Source organism: Rhinoderma darwinii, chromosome 3 (genome assembly GCF_050947455.1).
Source record: "Rhinoderma darwinii isolate aRhiDar2 chromosome 3, aRhiDar2.hap1, whole genome shotgun sequence".
Lineage (NCBI taxonomy): Eukaryota > Metazoa > Chordata > Amphibia > Anura > Rhinodermatidae > Rhinoderma > Rhinoderma darwinii.
The window spans coordinates 132,469,846-132,487,987 of NC_134689.1; the positions used below are offsets into that span (position 1 = coordinate 132,469,846).

An 18,142-nucleotide genomic window follows, 5' to 3' on the forward strand; every position below is an offset into this window, starting at 1 on the left:
CCACTTGCCTCAGTTAAGGTCAATGTACACTATCCCACAATAAGACACTGGACGAAAATGGCACTCATGAGTTGCAAGGTGCAAAGCACTTTTCACCAAAAAAGAACACCGGCTCTTTTCGCATTTGCAAAAACATCTAGATGACACACAAGATGGCTTGTGTACTGATATTAGATATGGGTCTTGTTACATCTGGCGAAACGAACACTGCATACCACCATAAGAACATCAAACCAACAGTCAAACATGGTGGTGGTAGTGTGATGGCTTGGGGCTGCTTTGCTTTGGCAGGACTTGGACAACGACATAACTGATAGAGCACAAATATCGTTGTTGTATCGGGGACCTTCACGAGAACGGTCTTGCCTTGACCCCCACCAGTCAGATATTTATCACCTATCTGGTGGATAGATAATAAATAGCTATTATGGGAAAACCCCTTTAAACTGGCAGTTTATACTCCAACCCTCCAATGTAGCCGGATTAAAATTTTTTTTTGCAAAGAGTGGGCCAAAATTCCTCCACAGCCATGTAAAAGACTTGTCGCAAGTTATTGGAAATGTTTCATTGCAGTTGTTACTGCGAAGGGTGGCACAACAAGTTATTAGGTTTAGGGGCAATTACTGTTTCATATGCATGATAAAGGTTTTGAAAAAATCTTTAATCTCAATAAATATAATGATAATTTAACCCCCTTCCCTCTGCAGCCACTCTTGGCCTTCCTGACTGAGCCTTTTTTTTTTTTTAACTCTGACATATCATAATATTTGTAATAACTTCGGAATGCTTTTACCTATTGAAGCGATTTCTAAATGTTTTCTCGTGACACATTGTGGTTTTGTTAGTGGTAAAATTTGGTCGATACTTTCAGTATTTAATTGTGAAAAACGCCAAAATTTGGTGAAAAAATTTAAATGTATCTGCTTGTAAGACAGATAGTTATACCACCCAAAATAGTTGCTAATTAATGTTTGTCTACTTAAGAGTCTCTTAGTTTTTTGAACATCCTTGTATTTTTCTAGGACGTTACAAGACTTAGAACTGCAACAGAAATTTCTCATGTTTTCAAGAAAATGTCAAGTCTATTTTTACAGGGACCTGTTCAGTTCTGAAGTGGCTTTGAGGGCCTTATATATTAGAAAGTCCCCATAAATCACCCCATTTTAAAAACGGCACCCCTTCAAAACAGCAACTACAAAGTTTCTCAGCCCTTTAGGGATTTCACAAGAATTAACGCAAAGTAGAGGCGTTGCAAAGTGTAAAATCTGCGTGAAATCCGCAACGTATGAACTCAGCCTTACAGCAGGGTGTCAGCTGCAACATCTAGCTGGCACCCGGAAATGATGGCACGGACTCTGCTTCTGAGCCCGTGCCATCTATTTGTCATATGGCTGCAGCAATTTGCGGGAAGCACTGGCTTTCCATGACTTAGCCATACGACGAATGCCTGGAAGGGGTTAAAAGCTGCTTTGTGTGTTTACTCCTTTTGTCTTTAACTTCTATTAAAATTAGTTAGATGATCTTTGAGTGGGACAACGTAGCAGAAAAAAAGGAAATCCTGGTGAGGGGCAAAGACTTTTACACCGCACATGTGTTTTTGTATACATACATTTTTGAGATAGAGATATATATATATATATATATATATATATATATATATATATATATATACATTCGCTTGATCTGACGGTCTATACATCTATCTTTTTATATTTTAACTAAGGCAGAGTTAAATAGATTCAGCACACAGGGCATTGGAATCGCTGCATTAATGAGTCATTGATGGAAAAGGAGTCTACTTCTATTAGGGCAATGGACCGTTCCTGTTCAGAAAACACATTTTGTTTATTTTACGTAGTCTCTGGTATAGGCTGACAAAACAATTACAAACCAGTACCTGATACTTTTTTCCCACACAATGCAATTTGAAAGCAACATTGTACAGTCCACCAACATAGGAACAGTTATTGGTGTTTTTGACAATGTGATAGTTAATCTGTTTGGTCTTTCATTGCCAAAACTACACGTTCAAGCTCGCAGTAAATCAAGAATTTGTTTGTACCGTCATGTAGTAAAAAATAAATAAAGACTTTCCTTCCTTGAGGTTATTTTCATGTTAACCTTTTTATGAAGTTTTTAGTTTTGCCTGTTCTTCAATGATCTTGCTCTTAAAGAGGCTCTGTCATCAGATTTTGCAGCCCTTATCTGCTATTGCAGCAGATAGGCGCTGCAATGTAGATTACAGTAACGTTTTTATTTTAAAAAAAACGAGCATTTTTGGCCAAGTTATGACCATTTTTGTAGTTATGCAAATGAGGCTTGCAAACGTCCAAGTGGGTGTGTATTATGTGCGTACATCGGGGCGTGTTTACTACTTTTACTAGCTGGCCGTTCTGATGAGAAGTATCATCCACTTCTCTTCAGAACGCCCAGCTTCTGGCAGTGCAGACACAGCGTGTTCTCGAGAGATCACGCTGTGTCGTCACTCACAGGTCCTGCATCGTGTCAGACGAGCGGGGACACATCGGCACCAGAGGCTACAGATGATTCTGCAGCAGCATCGGCGTTAGCAGGTAAGTCGATGTAGCTACTTACCTGCAAACGCCGATGCTGCTGCAGAATCAACTGAAGCCTCTGGTGCCGATGTGTCCGACACGATGCAGGACCTGTGAGTGACGTCACAGATCTGCACTGCCAGAAGCTGGGCGTTCTGAAGAGAAGTGGATGATACTTCTCATCAGAACGGCCAGCTAGTAAAAGTATTAAAAACGCCCCGATGTACGCACATAATACACGCCCACTTGGACTTTTACTTTTAAACACACCCACTTGGACTTTTGCAAGCCTCATTTGCATAAATACGAAAATGGTCTTAACTTGGCCAAAAATGCTCGTTTTTTAAAAATAAAAACGTTGCTGTAATCTACATTGCAGCGCCTATCTGCTGCAATAGCAGATAGGGGCTGCAAAATCTGGTGACAGAGCCTCTTTAATATCTCTGGTGGGTTTTCCAATTTGGTGATTTAGCCGAAGGCACACTTATTTTTAATGCTTAATAATTTAGGGTATACAATTCTACACGCTGGAGAATCTAAAATTTGAGTGGTGTTCATCACTGTATTAATTATACCTGTAATCTGTTTGGTCTTGACCTGCATAGCTGATAGGTTAAAGCCAAGAGCTGTATGCAGTGTATGTGGTATGCAAGTTATATATACTTCACATATAAACATTTAATATGTTGTAGTAATATGCAATGTTAAATACTTTTGTGTCCAAAAAGAACGTATAGTAAGTATGATACCTTTATTGGCTAACCATAAAAATTCTATATGCAAGCTTTCGGAGCACACAGGCACCTTCAAGCAAGCTTACAAATGAACGACTTAGGCCTCATGCACACTTCCATCTCCGTTTTCACGGCCGTTTTTCACGGATCCATGTGTCTGTGATTGTATCAGTGTGGTTCTCGTGTGTACTCCGTGTACACTTCCGTGTTTCCGAGAGGTACTCCCTGTCCAGCGGTAGTCACTGTCCAGGGTGCTGAAAGAGTTACGATCAGTGCTGGATAGAGAGAAGGGGCTGCACTGATCGGCAGTAACTCTTTCAGCACCCTGGACAGTGACTACCGCTGGACAGCGAGTACCAAGCGCTGCACTCACAATATAGATTTCTAATGTTTCCTCCAAAAACCCGTAACAAAAAAAGTTTTTTACTTACCCATAACTCCCTGCTTCTTCCTCCAGTCTGGCCTCCTGGGATAATGTTTCATCCCATGTGACCGCTGCAGCCAATCACCGGCTGCAGCGGTCACATGGACTGCCGCTTCATCCAGGGAGGTCGGACTGGATGTCAAAAGAGGGACGCGTCCCCAAGACAACGGCCGGGGTGCGCATGAACCTCTATTTCTTTTCTATCGCTGCGTTCCGCTGTGGAAACTCTGCCCGAAATGGCTTCCCCTTCTCTCTATCCAGCTCTGATCGGTAGCCTCTTCTCTCGAAGGGGCAGCCGATTAGTGCAGTGCAATATCTCTCGCTACGTGTACTTCTGGCCCCTGCTAGGCAACGGCTCCGTCACACACAGACGCCACACGGATGCCTTCTGTGTTCCTTCAGTTTTTTTGACGGACCCATTGACTTGTATGGGCCCCACGGTCAGGGAATCTCGGACCAAAGTAGGACATGATCAACTTTTGTGTACATGGCCCCATTGAAATGAATGGGTAAGGGTGCTAGCCGTCAAAAAAATGGCTAGCACCCTGAATGAAAAACGGAAGTGGGCATGAGGCCATAGAAAAAAGCACAACATTTAAGATGTTACACAAAGACAATTCTTACATGAGGTGATACATCATTAAGATAAGCCGGGGCAATAAAACCGAGGTTATAGGGGTGATGACTTAGGAGATAAGGGATATATCTGTAGTCAGTCTGATGGGGATGTGACGTATGTCCATGTAATAGATGTATCACCTCATGTAATAATTGTCTTTGTGTAGCATCTTAAATGTTGTGCTTGTTTCTAAGTCATTCATTTGTAAATTGCCTGAAGGTGCCTGTGTGCTCTGAAAGTTTACATTTATAGTTTTTATGGTTCGCCAATAAAGGTATCATACCTACTATATTTTTGTCTTTTTTGACACAAAAGTATATAACATTGCATATTGTTTCCGGCTAACACGGTACTATACTATATTTTTACTGTATTTATGTTATAGTAAGAAAGCTTGGCCAGGTTTGAAGACCTTTATAAGTCGTGGGTTATAAACCCGTTGTTCGAGCAGCACACTATACAGACCTAAGGCAGAAATTTTGATGGTGACATGAACAGGTATGGTACCTGTATTAGTGATCTAAAATGTAATGGCCTTGTGGTCAATGGAATACTCATTGTGCTATTATTATGGTCATTTGTATGTTCTATATCTGGTGGCAAATGCAATATTTAGCACAAATTCCTTTTCAAGACAGTGCTGAAATTATAATTTTGTACATGACTGCAAGTGGTACATTCGGTATCTGATGTTTTCTTAACTGCATGTATGTCTGGCCACAACTTACCTCAGTGAAGGTTTTTTGAAGCAGAACTATGAGGACTATTACCGTTTTAATTGATTTATAAGATGCAGTTCTTAAATTATTATTACCTTCAACAGTTTGACTGCTCTATTAAAGTGAACCAGTCAGCAGTGTTGAGGCCACAAAACTGCTGACTGTGATATGGAGGAGGGGGGAGGACATTTTAAACTCGCCTTTTCTCAGTCATGCAATTCGCAACGTTTGGTTCCCACATTGAGGCGGTCGCAAGCGGCACTCTGCTCTGTGACAGCTGTAGCATTTATTCAGGAGACTGCTAGATCCGCCACTCAGAGCAGAGGGGTGGGGTTTGCAGCATGCAGTGCAGGAGCACTTCCAGGTTTAGTCTCGCCTTGGTGGCACTTGCGATCAACTCGCCAGGGGAATTAAACGTTTCTAAATCATGCAACTTACATTGCCAAGAAGAAACGATAAGTTTAAAATGCCCCCCATCTCCCTTACTTGCTGACCGTTTTCCTTTAAGGTAAGATTAGAGAATTCATCCTGTAATCTGAGTAATTTACTGAAATTGCGCCAGTTTATGTTAAGTAAATTGTAATTTCTGTTTTTGTTTTTTGGTATATATATATATATATTTTTTATTACTAAAGTGAAAGAATGGATGTTTCCTGGAGGGAATGAGCTTCTAAGTTTTATATATTGTTTTTTGTTTTCGGGATGAGCCCCAGTTTATTGCTGATTACATAGATTCTTGAACAATCGTGTTCGGATATTTCCTAAAAGAAGGCTGGTGTATTTCTCGGGATGCAACGCTGTGGTAGCCTTTGCTTTGAACTTCAATCAAAGTGAAGCTTTAAGATCAAGACTACTGAGGCAATAGTAAGCTAGCAAATTCTATTTTTTGCCACTTAGAGGTCTCTGCCATTTCAGATATTATCTAGCCTGTCGTCCGCTTTTCATTCTTTGTACTTGAACTTAAAAATGACCTTTGTTGATAGAAATGCTGGTTAATACCAGCATTCCTCCTTTGCGCTATCTATAACAAATTTCACAGATTACATTGTATGGTCCCTAACTATAAATTCAGATAATTTTCTGGTCACCGCATCTGGCAGTGGTGATAAAATTGTTGTTTCAAGTTGTAAGTCCAAACCTGTTCCTCTTCTTGAGTTATTAGAGGGGGTAAGTATTTTGGAGTTCTGCTCTTGACTTTTTCTTATTGTATACATATGTAGCAAGACGTTATCTCTAATGATTTGTCCATTATAAATTAGCAAACAATTGATTTGTTAGGTTTTGAGTACCTTTATTTAATTTAGGAACGATAAGGTTTTCAATGAAATGTGAAGTAGAAACCAAATAATATATTTACTTTCACCGATAATGTTTGCTGGCTCTATGACTTTCCATGGTATTGTGATCTAGTTTGAGCTTTTTTAAGGGGTTTTCCCATCAGGAACATTTATGGCATATCCACAGGATATGTCATGAATGTCCGATAGATGCAGGCCCCACCCCTGGAAAAATGGACAGCACACAGATTCTGGCTCTATTCACACGACAGGGTCCGAGTGTCGGCAGATAAAAATGGCTGTTTTGGTCCATTTTTCTTGGCCGTTTTGCATCTGTTCCGGGTGTGATCGCAATGAGGTCACGTTACGCCTTGATCTCCATGCAGGTTCAAATCAGGGGGGGGGGTGCGAGCTCGGAGAAGCAAAGACACACTGAGACGTTTCTCAAGGCAAAAATACTTCTGACTTTATTTGCAGAGACACAGAGTTTATATAGTAAAAATATCATATAATTACGTGCAGACACATATACATTCTTGTGGTTTCTTTCCTCATTATTCTTATCTCTACGTACATTATTCTTATTCCTTACATCTAGTTTTTAATCCGGTGTTCTACCCATATCTATCTTGGCTGTACGCCCAGAAACAAACCATCCTGCAAACAAACCCCCTAGTTCCTGGTAGTACCCTCATAACATAATGAATTCGCAATTTCCAGTTTCTGCAGAACATCTGCAGATTATTACATTCCATAACCTTTCAATAATACCCAAAATATAGACTCGTTTATCCTTCTACCTTGAAGTAGTACATACATTACACTTATATCATTGATTATAGGTTGTTCTATACCATCACATACCCAACATATATTCTAATACATGTTCTTCTCTTCAGCATTGCACTCATTGAGGTCCCAGATACATTATACATATATTTATTCCATAACAATCCCTCCTTTTGTGATTTTACCAACACCTAAATTCCAATGCTACTTCTATCTCCTGATAGCAAGGCTTCGATCCATTTCTTCACTTGATTCACACAGGTATGTAGGTGGGGTAATCTCACAACACTCTTTGATCATAATGTATAGGCCTCTGATTGAATACTTCCCTTATCTTGCAAAATACATAACAATTAAAACATGTAAGCAATACAAATAATATTATAAAACATATCAATGGTTGGAATAACACATGCAATATCTTAGTAGCTGTAGGTGAGAATCCTGTAAAAACGTCATACCAGTGATGGGCACTGGCATCTTTTATTGCTGATGACAAATGTATCACTTCCTTAGCTGCTATTGTAGCCAATATTTTCACTTTACTTAGAGTTACATTATGGGCTGCTATCAATTTCTTTATGTCTTTAGACTTTTGTAACACTTGTTTTAACTCTTCCAGTGGCAAACTAAAATTTCCATAGGGCAAAGGTTCAGGTACCCATACAGTGGACATTATTTCTTCAAAAATAAGCAGGAACACTATAGTTTGGTTCCCCCAAGTCAAATGCGTCACATTGTATAGACATCCTGAAAATGGTCCTGTGAGATTAAACTGGCTAAGGGTCTGCTTGTCGTTAGTTATTAAGCATACATGCTGTGGACCTACTTCAATATAAACCTGTAGGTTAGCTTCTGGGATTATAGTGAGTGCGCATACATTATCCTGGTGCTGCATTAGACAAGGTTCATATATCCCTGACTGTTCATTACATACATATCCTTGCTCTGTTAACTGGCACAAATCTATATTCCTGGTCTTATTGTGAGAATCTATGTGTGTTCCTTTCATTTCTGGCATCCAATATTGTCCTAATAATGTCACCGGGTCAATCATTACCATTGGCATAACAATACATTTGCATAATAGAGTAGGATTTTTCACATTGAATGCTATTAGTCTTCCTGCACACCATTTAGGTGGACACTCAGTATACTCAGGCTGTAACAATAACCACGTATCATTTCTCTTTCCTATGGGCAGAATGTCTGTCCATTGCCTAACATGACTACTAAACAATTTATTCTTACAATTATTCATCTGTTCTTGTTGCCACATCGTTTTAAGCGTACATACTGTCCAATTTACAAAAGTTGATACATTCTGTAATGTTCTATATTCGGTTAGCATACTTTCATTAAAAACATTTAGAAACAGTTCATCTATAGCTAACCCTTTTTGCTGTAAGTGAAATGTAGTAGGTAACCACGAGGCACCTCTCCTTAATGCAGTAGATGTGTCATCTCCCACTGAGTTTCATTTGTTCATAACTGTTTCTACCTGTATACCATTCAATACTCCTAATCCCGTTCCTACCCCTCCTAATAGCGGGTCATACCATTCTCTTTTTTTGTCTATGACAGCTGGGGGATTCAGGGAAGGAAATATTGAAGTGTACATTCTTTCTCTGCTGTTGGGTTACAGCGCTCTTACAAGTGTGTGCGATTCTTTCCAGACTTTGTACTGTTATATGTGGCTTAAAACTATCTCTTAAAATTGTTATCAAGAATACAAAATATCTTCTATTTCTTATTTGGCTATTATTCATACATAATATCATCCCATCAGTTTCTTTTATTACAATCGTAGAGTTGAGCCTCTCCTTGTTGCATCTTTCATAAATCTTATTTATCATTTCGTTTCTATTTTTACTGGTTGTATATTTCTGTAGATACTGTAAATCTGGTTCATAACAACAAAACAACAGCCGTCTCTTCTTGTATGCTAATGTTGGCTGTTTTGTCTATGTGAAGGTACACAGTCCCTCCATGTGGTCCTTTTTTTTTTTTTTTCAAGTCCCTTCGGTTGTAGTCACATTTGTAGTATAACACGGGGCATTGGCCTTACAGGTGTAGTTACCCTGCTTTCTATCCACTGTGGCATTCGCCCACCCTGTCCTGAACTGTTCCAGTGATTCTGTACTGATTACGTGTACAGGAGTAGCAGTTCTGCCTTTTTGTATAAGAGCACACGCAACAACCGCCGCAACAACCGCAAAGATCTTCATTCTTCTGGCTGAAGAACCTTTTTACAATGACTGGCGTGAATCCAGCTTGCCTTTCCTTCGAGCTTCACTGAGGTGCTTGTAACGAGTAAAACTTGAAAAGGACTTGAAACGGTCCGTCAAATCTTGGGTCTAGACTTTTCCTCACGTGTCTTTTGACAACGACCCAATCTCCTGGTTCTAGCTTATGCGTCCCTTCAACTGAATCAGGATCTGGAATGGAAACAAAAACTTGTGCATGCACCTTGGTCAATTGTTTGTTCAACGTTGATACATAATCTGTTAGTCTACCATACTGCATTTGGAGCACCTGTGGAAAATAACATCCTAATCTGGGAGCCGACCCAAATAAGATCTCATATGGGCTGAGACCTGTTCTTTTTGTGGGCGTGTATCTTACTGAGAACAAGGCTAATGGTAGACACTCGGTCCATGGTTTCCCGGTTTCTACCATTGCTTTTTGGATTTTCAATTTGAGAGTCCCATTTAGTCTCTCAACCTTCCCACTGCTTTGTGGATGGTATGGTGTATGTAGGGCTTGACTTATGCCTAGAGCTGACAACACATGGTTCATGATTTCACCCGTAAAATTAGTTCCTCTGTCGCTCTTGTTCACCTCTGGAACTCCATATCTGCACACCACCTCGTTGATCAGTTTCTTGGCTGTGGCTACGGCTGTAGCTTTGGTTACTGGAAATGCTTCTGGCCATCCTGAAAAGAGATCAATACAAACAAGCACATACTCATAGGTACCGACTTTTGGTAATTGAATATAGTCTATCTGCAGTCTCTGGAACGGATATATAGGTCTGGGTGTGTGCTTCTGTGGTACTTTTACAGTTCTTCCAATATTATGTGTTGCACAGATCATGCATCCTTGTGTAAAACTGCTGGCCATCACACTAAACCCTGGGGCATACCACACCTTGTTTACCAAGTCCATCATTGCCGTTTTTGACTGGTGTGTCTCTCCATGTGTTATCTGGGCCATCATTGGGAACATTGTCTTAGGCAGGCACAGTTTATTCTGGCACTGCCAGAGGCCATCTTTTCGTAGCGTTGCTCCTTGGGCCGTCCACTTGTCTTTTTCTTCTTTTGTTGCTTGTCCTTGAAGTTTTTGCAGTAGTTCCGGGCTTACAGCTGGTCTTGTTTCCTCTGGATCTTTTATCTGACATACGGCTGCTAACACGGGTAGCTTCTGTGCTGCTTGCTTTTGCGGCTTGGTCTGCCAAAGCATTTCCTTTTGTCTCTGGTGAACTCACCTTGGTGTGAGCTTTTAATGTTTACTACTGCTACTTCTGTGGGTAACATCAGGGTCTCCATCAAGTATTTTACAAAGTCTGCATTCTTTACAGGTGTACCTGCAGAGGTCAAAAATTGTCTTGCCCTCCATATGGGGCCATAATCGTGTGCAATCCCAAATGCATATCGAGAGTCAGTGTATATATTTGCTGTCTTTCCTTCTGCATGTTGGCATGCTGCTGCCAGGGCCTTAAGCTCCGCTTCTTGTGCTGAGCGGGACGCTGGTAAGGAGGCTGCTTCTAGGACTACATCTTCGGTGGTTACTGCATATCCTGTAAGAAAAGATCCTTCTACACAATACCTTGAACCATCCACAAAGAGTATTAGGTCTGGGTTTTTGGAGTGGGGTATCTTTCACATGTGCAAAGCCCACTGTTTCCTGGGCCATAAGGGCCATACAATCATGTTCATCAGTTTCAGGCAAAAATTGTGACCATACTTTACCTACGTCTTCTCCCCCTTGCTCCAAAGGCAGTAAGGTAGCTGGGTTCAATGTAGTACAGCGGTGTAAAGTAACCTGCTCAGGAAGAAGAAGAGCACAGGTTAATCTCAAATGTCTTGCAGTGGACAAATGCTTAGGTTGTACTTGAGTTAGAATAGCAGTAATATCATGTGGTGGAAATGCCAGGACCAAATCTGAGGCCTTGTTTAACATTGAATTTACAGCAATGATAGCTCTCACACATGATGGGGAACCTCGGGCCACAGGGTCTAGTCTAGCTGAATAATATACTATCGGGCTCTGCTGTGGTCCATGACTTTGTGTGAGAACCGCAGTGTCATGTCCATTTTGTTCAGTACAGTACAAAGTATATGCTTGCGTAGAGGTACTCCATGGATTGGTGTCACAAGCCGCTACCAAACACAACTCCTCCTCATTCAGCTGATAATCCAGAATACTTTGAGAATCTCACTTTTATCAGGTTCTGCAAATACTTGATTAATAAAAATAAAACATTCCCAAAAACTTTACATCAAATTAACAATGTCCAGACAAATTTTGTTTTGCCTTCTCCCTCATCTAAATCCATAAAAACTTGTGTGAGTGACGTCACATCGCCTCCTGTGTAACTTTGCTGGAGGGGGATGGTCTCTTACACATAAACCAAAATTGTACCTGATCAGTTCCTTCACCCTTCCCCCCTTTGTGGACTCTGCGAGAGTAATGTAGCAGAGTTCAAAACTACATCTCAACATAACACTAATTTAACCCCTTGTAATGTACAACAGCCTGAAACAAAAATGACTTTTTCCTGACAAACATTTGATCTTTACAATGACATAACTCATGTGTGAAATCAAAAATAAAACAATTGTAGTTAGTTATTCAATAAAACAGAAAATATTATCTCTGATAACATTAATTACTGCAAACCAATAAACAGTATAACGGTGGGGGCACATACATTTTCAATACCCCGTGTCTCACAGTATCTGTAGTTTAATACATCTGAATTATCAAAGCACATGAAATCTGATCACATCATAACACATAAATATCGTAACTTTTATAACCAACAGCGCTTGCGCAAAAGAGAAGAAATTTATTTCAGTTTGTAGACATTACTGATATATATATATCTCAGCAGTGCATATTGAAATCCCTTGGTCTCATCAGCCCTGCAGACTGCACCCAGTCAGCCCCCCTCCTCCTCCTCCCAAACACAGCACACTTTAGGGGGGAGGGAGGGGGGTCACAAACTCATTTCTCACAACTTCTCACAATCTTAACACTTTCAATGCCGGCAAAACAACATACGTATCTGCAATCATTCATCACACCATTGTATAGGAATTATCTACGTTAATGTTTAACAGTACAATCTGACGGCCACCATCTCTATATTATGATGACGTGTTGTTTCATCAGTGAACTAGACTGGAACTTCTGTAAATAGAAAAAACACTACAAATGACAAAATTAACAAGGTGATTATTTCATACTGATTTGGATGGGCCGGGCGTGGCCACATCAGGGGCAGGGGGGGGCAGCCTCTCCCATTGGAAACAGTGCGCAGGGGGTTTCCCACCAACAATGAGGACACACTCAACATGAGGTACGGACGCCATTACCGGGCGTCTGCTGGTCCTGTTCTCTAATACATACAATACATTTCTTATTCCTAACTTCCTCTTCTGCAAATCTCTCTAAAGCACTTTTCATCAACTTTCTACCTTCCAACTTCCCTTTGTTCTCCAGAATACCTTTTGCCCAATCTGCGGCTTGGAGCCGCCCTCCTCTTTTTCCCTCTGCCAGTTTTCATGCCTTGATCAGGGCAAGCAACTCTGCACTCTGTGCAGAATGTATGACAGGATCAAGGGTCTCATAATATAAGACAGAGGTGTCTGGTGGTTTGGCTGTGAAGGACTGCTTATACATTATTACATTTATCACTTTTCCTGATTCAATCTACAAAATGACACAAAGTCATACAAAATATCTATATCAGCATTCAATGTTGTGTCCATTCATTTCAAGAACAAGATGACATTTCTTATCTCACTAGCAGCTGTTCTTCACCTCCCCCTTCTCTTATCACACTAGTTGATTCTAAATTATACCATATGGGAATTTACTATAAGGTCATTTGCAACATTAAAACAACTATTACTTCTATCACTTCCTTTGCTTTAAACTTTACTTTATAAAATATGAATTTCCTCTGACAACCTCCTCGTACTACTTCTTCTGACACTTTTCTCCATGCTTCTGCTTTCCCCTGTAACTTTTTATCTTTCAACCATCCACGTTTTGTGTCACAACATTCATTCCATTTTTCTGCGTCTAACCGTCCATGGGATTCTAGACCACATGCTTTCATTAAATTTTTTTTTTTTTTTTGTTCCCTGCGTTGCCTTTTTACCTTCTCTTTCTGCTACTGCCTGTTTGGCGGTTTGTCCTTTGGGGTGCTCATCTCATACTCTTGTTACAGATTCTAGCTACTGACAGATGAATTCCATTCTCATCTGTTTTATACAGTTTCTAGTTTCCGTACTTACTCCTGTTACAGATTTTAGCTACTGATAGATGAATTCCATTCTCATCTATTTTAGACAGTTTCTAGCTTCCGTACTTAATAGGGACACCAGTTCCCCATTGTCTAGTTATAAGTGGTCGCCTAAAGGCAGACCCTAAGTTATGTAGGGGGTAGTTTTCCTGATAGGTGAATTTCTGGATTTACGATCCCCTAGTAAGCTTACACCCTTTTAACAGGTGCTTGCTCACCCATATGCCATACCTCAAACTCTCGTTTGCCGTGACTGTTTCCCATAGCCCTGCTATGATGGAGGGGACTCTTACCCTTCTCTCTCAGTTTTTATCTTCACTAACAAACACTATGGCTATTGGCTGTTAGGGAAAGTCCCACACTACCTTTCTCACCTATTTTATACAGTTACTTATCCCCTCAAAACCCTTTTAAACCTTCTTCTACTCTGGCCAGAGAATTAAATTCCTTTTATAACTAGCTTACTTTCTTCGTCTGAGACACCACTCAAGGAGATATCCTCCACACCATAAGAGTAATATGACAAATATTCCTAATCCAAATAACAAGGCAAACGTAAAATCAAGCTATTCATTTGACATGCCGGATTATCAGATTGCAGAAAATTCTGGAATTTTGAGCTGAAAATCAGTGCATGATAATCTCCGCAAGTACCTCAATGCTGTACACACATTTTCGGTATTTTTCCGGATTATCAGATTGCACAAAATTTTCGATTTCCGGGCTTAAATTTAGCCTATCATAATCCCCGTAGTCACCTGAAGCATGTACACATGTTTCTGGTAATTTGCCGGATTATCGGAAGTTTTTTCCAAAAACAATTTCCTTATTCTAAAATGCATTTGTGACACAAAACTGGGTTTCTACAACATTCATACAAATACTGTCATGGAGATCAGGCACTTTATCCTGAGGGTAGGATTACATATAGACTTGACCAGATTTTTACACTAAAAATACCCTCATGTGGCCCCTCTATTCCTCAGGAGTACTACCGGGAAGGTGACCTACCAGACAGGAAGGTGCAGAGCAGAGTTTGTAAGAATTAAGTCTTCTTACCTTGCTGCAGCAGTGGTCTGCCCGTTCCTTAGTCTGGAGAGTCGCCACTCTAGTCCCGGGAGATCCCCTAGGTGGGGTGCCGTCCTTCTGGTCAGGTCCCTGTTTCGGGCGCCAATTTCTGTGATCGCAATGAGGTCACGTTACGCCTTGATCTCCATGCAGGTTCAAATCAGGGGGGGGGGTGCGAGCTCGGAGAAGCAAAGACACACTGAGACGTTTCTCAAGGCAAAAATACTTCTGACTTTATTTGCAGAGACACAGAGTTTATATAGTAAAAATATCATATAATTACGTGCAGACACATATACATTCTTGTGGTTTCTTTCCTCATTATTCTTATCTCTACGTACATTATTCTTATTCCTTACATCTAGTTTTTAATCCGGTGTTCTACCCATATCTATCTTGGCTGTACGCCCAGAAACAAACCATCCTGCAAACAAACCCCCTAGTTCCTGGTAGTACCCTCATAACATAATGAATTCGCAATTTCCAGTTTCTGCAGAACATCTGCAGATTATTACATTCCATAACCTTTCAATAATACCCAAAATATAGACTCGTTTATCCTTCTACCTTGAAGTAGTACATACATTACACTTATATCATTGATTATAGGTTGTTCTATACCATCACATACCCAACATATATTCTAATACATGTTCTTCTCTTCAGCATTGCACTCATTGAGGTCCCAGATACATTATACATATATTTATTCCATAACACGGGCCATGTTTCCGTTTTTAACGGCCTACTTTGACCCGTTTTGCATCCGTTTTTCTTTCCTTGTCCATTTTAAAAATGGATGGATTTCATTTGTACATTTTTTGCCACACACTTCCCTCTGTAGAGAATGCCACACACTTCCCCCTGTAGATAATGCCACACACTTCCCCCTGTAGATAATGCCACACACTTCCCCCTGTAGATAATGCCACACACTTCCCCCTGTAGATAATGCCACACACTTCCCTCTGTAGAGAATGCCACACACTTCCCCCTGTAGATAATGCCACACACTTCCCCCTGTAGATAATGCCACACACTTCCCCCTGTAGATAATGCCACACACTTCCCTCTGTAGATAATGCCACACACTTCCCTCTGTAGATAATGCCACACACTTCCCTCTGTAGATAATGCCACACACTTCCCTCTGTAGATAATGCCACACACTTCCCTCTGTAGATAATGCCACACACTTCCCTCTGTAGATAATGCCACACACTTCCCCCTGTAGATAATGCCACACACTTCCCCCTGTAGATAATGCCACACACTTCCCCCTGTAGATAATGCCACACACTTCCCTCTGTAGATAATGCCACACACTTCCCTCTGTAGATAATGCCACACACTTCCCTCTGTAGATAATGCCACACACTTCCCTCTGTAGATAATGCCACACACTTCCCCCTGTAGATAATGCCACACACTTCCCCCTGTAGATAATGCCACACACTTCCCCCTGTAGATAATGCCACACACTTCCCCTGTAGATAATGCCACACACTTCCACCTGTAGATAATGCCACACACTTCCCCCTGTAGAGAATGCCACACACTTCCCCCTGTAGAGAATGCCACACACTTCCCCCTGTAGAGAATGCCACACACTTCCCCCTGTAGAGAATGCCACACACTTCCCCCTGTAGAGAATGCCACACACTTCCCCCTGTAGAGAATGCCACACACTTCCCCCTGTAGAGAATGCCACACACTTCCCCCTGTAGAGAATGCCACACACTTCCCCCTGTAGATAATGCCACACACTTCCCTCTGTAGATAATGCCACACACTTCCCTCTGTAGATAATGCCACACACTTCCCTCTGTAGATAATGCCACACACTTCCCTCTGTAGATAATGCCACACACTTCCCTCTGTAGATAATGCCACACACTTCCCTCTGTAGATAATGCCACACACTTCCCCCTGTAGATAATGCCACACACTTCCCTCTGTAGATAATGCCACACACTTCCCTCTGTAGATAATGCCACACACTTCCCTCTGTAGATAATGCCACACACTTCCCCCTGTAGATAATGCCACACACTTCCCCCTGTAGATAATGCCACACACTTCCCCCTGTAGATAATGCCACACACTTCCCCCTGTAGAGAATGCCACACACTTCCCCCTGTAGAGAATGCCACACACTTCCCCCTGTAGAGAATGCCACACACTTCCCCCTGTAGAGAATGCCACACACTTCCCCCTGTAGAGAATGCCACACACTTCCCCCTGTAGAGAATGCCACACACTTCCCTCTGTAGAGAATGCCACACACTTCCCTCTGTAGATAATGCCACACACTTCCCTCTGTAGACACTGCCCCCCTGCAGCTGGTGCCCCACACTGCCCCCCTGCAGCTGGTGCCCCACTGCAGCTGGTGCCCCACACTGCCCCCCCAAGTGGTTTTATTTAGTAAGTGTCAAAACAAATAACACCTGCACATATATGATATCCCCGCGATCGTAACGACTTGAACAATAAAATGAACACATTAATTAAACCGACGGATGAACGGCGTCCAAAAAACCCGCAAAAAACGTCAAAATTCTCTCTTCTCCCATTCCCCCCCATAAAAAATTAAATACAAGTTAATCTAGAAGTCCTATGTATCCCAAAATAGTACTAATGAAAACCACACCTTGGCCCGCAAAAATCAAGCCCACATACGGCTACATCAACGGAAAAATAAAGTTATGGCTCTTGGAATGCGGCGATGCAAAAACAAGTAATTTTTTTTTAAATGGGTTTTTATTGTGCAAACGTAGGAAAACATATAAAACCTTTACATATTTGGTATCCCCGTAATCGTGCCGACCCATAAAATAAAGTGAACATGTTATTTATGCTGCATAGTAAACGGCGTAAATTTATAATGTGAAAATTAATGCTGGAATAGCTGCTTATTTTCAATTCTCTCCTAAAATAAAGTTAAGAAAAGTTATTCGATATATTATAAGCCTCTAATAAAAATGGTACAATTACAAAATACAACTCGTCCCGCAAAAAACAAGCCCTTATACGGCTATGTCGACAGAATAAAAAAAAAAAGTTACGACTCTTGGAATGCGACCGTGAAAAAACAAAAAATAATCCTTGGTCATTAACGCACAAAATGGCCTGGTCATTAAGGGGTTAAGTTGTAATTGGAAACCGTCAACAAACTTTGTCGTTCAAATCAACAATGACAACTTAGCTGAGCCCCTAAAATCCAGTGGGACAGGTAATTTTTCTACATCCTGTTGCTGTACAGTGGTATAAATACTTTGATCCCAGAATACATATCATCAGAGTACCTGTTTCTACAGAGTACGCCAACACCAGCAAGAAATGTTGAAGATTTTTCTCTGAAGCCAGCACAATTGTAAATACAGTTTAGGGTTATAATACATGCTGTAACGCAGGATTAGTAC

General features: G+C 41.0%; 1 protein-coding gene across 4 annotated transcripts in view; it reads left to right on the forward strand.

Annotated features, from left to right (window-relative positions):
• The window catches only part of NEDD1 (NEDD1 gamma-tubulin ring complex targeting factor), a 66,834-nt gene that overhangs the window by 15,022 nt on the left and 33,670 nt on the right, over positions 1–18,142 (forward strand). For all 4 annotated transcript variants that reach the window (XM_075856769.1, XM_075856768.1, XM_075856767.1 and 1 more), the window contains exon 3: positions 6,124–6,218. In XM_075856769.1, coding sequence (XP_075712884.1) covers positions 6,124–6,218 — 95 coding nt within the window. The remainder of the gene's footprint in view (positions 1–6,123; positions 6,219–18,142) is intronic.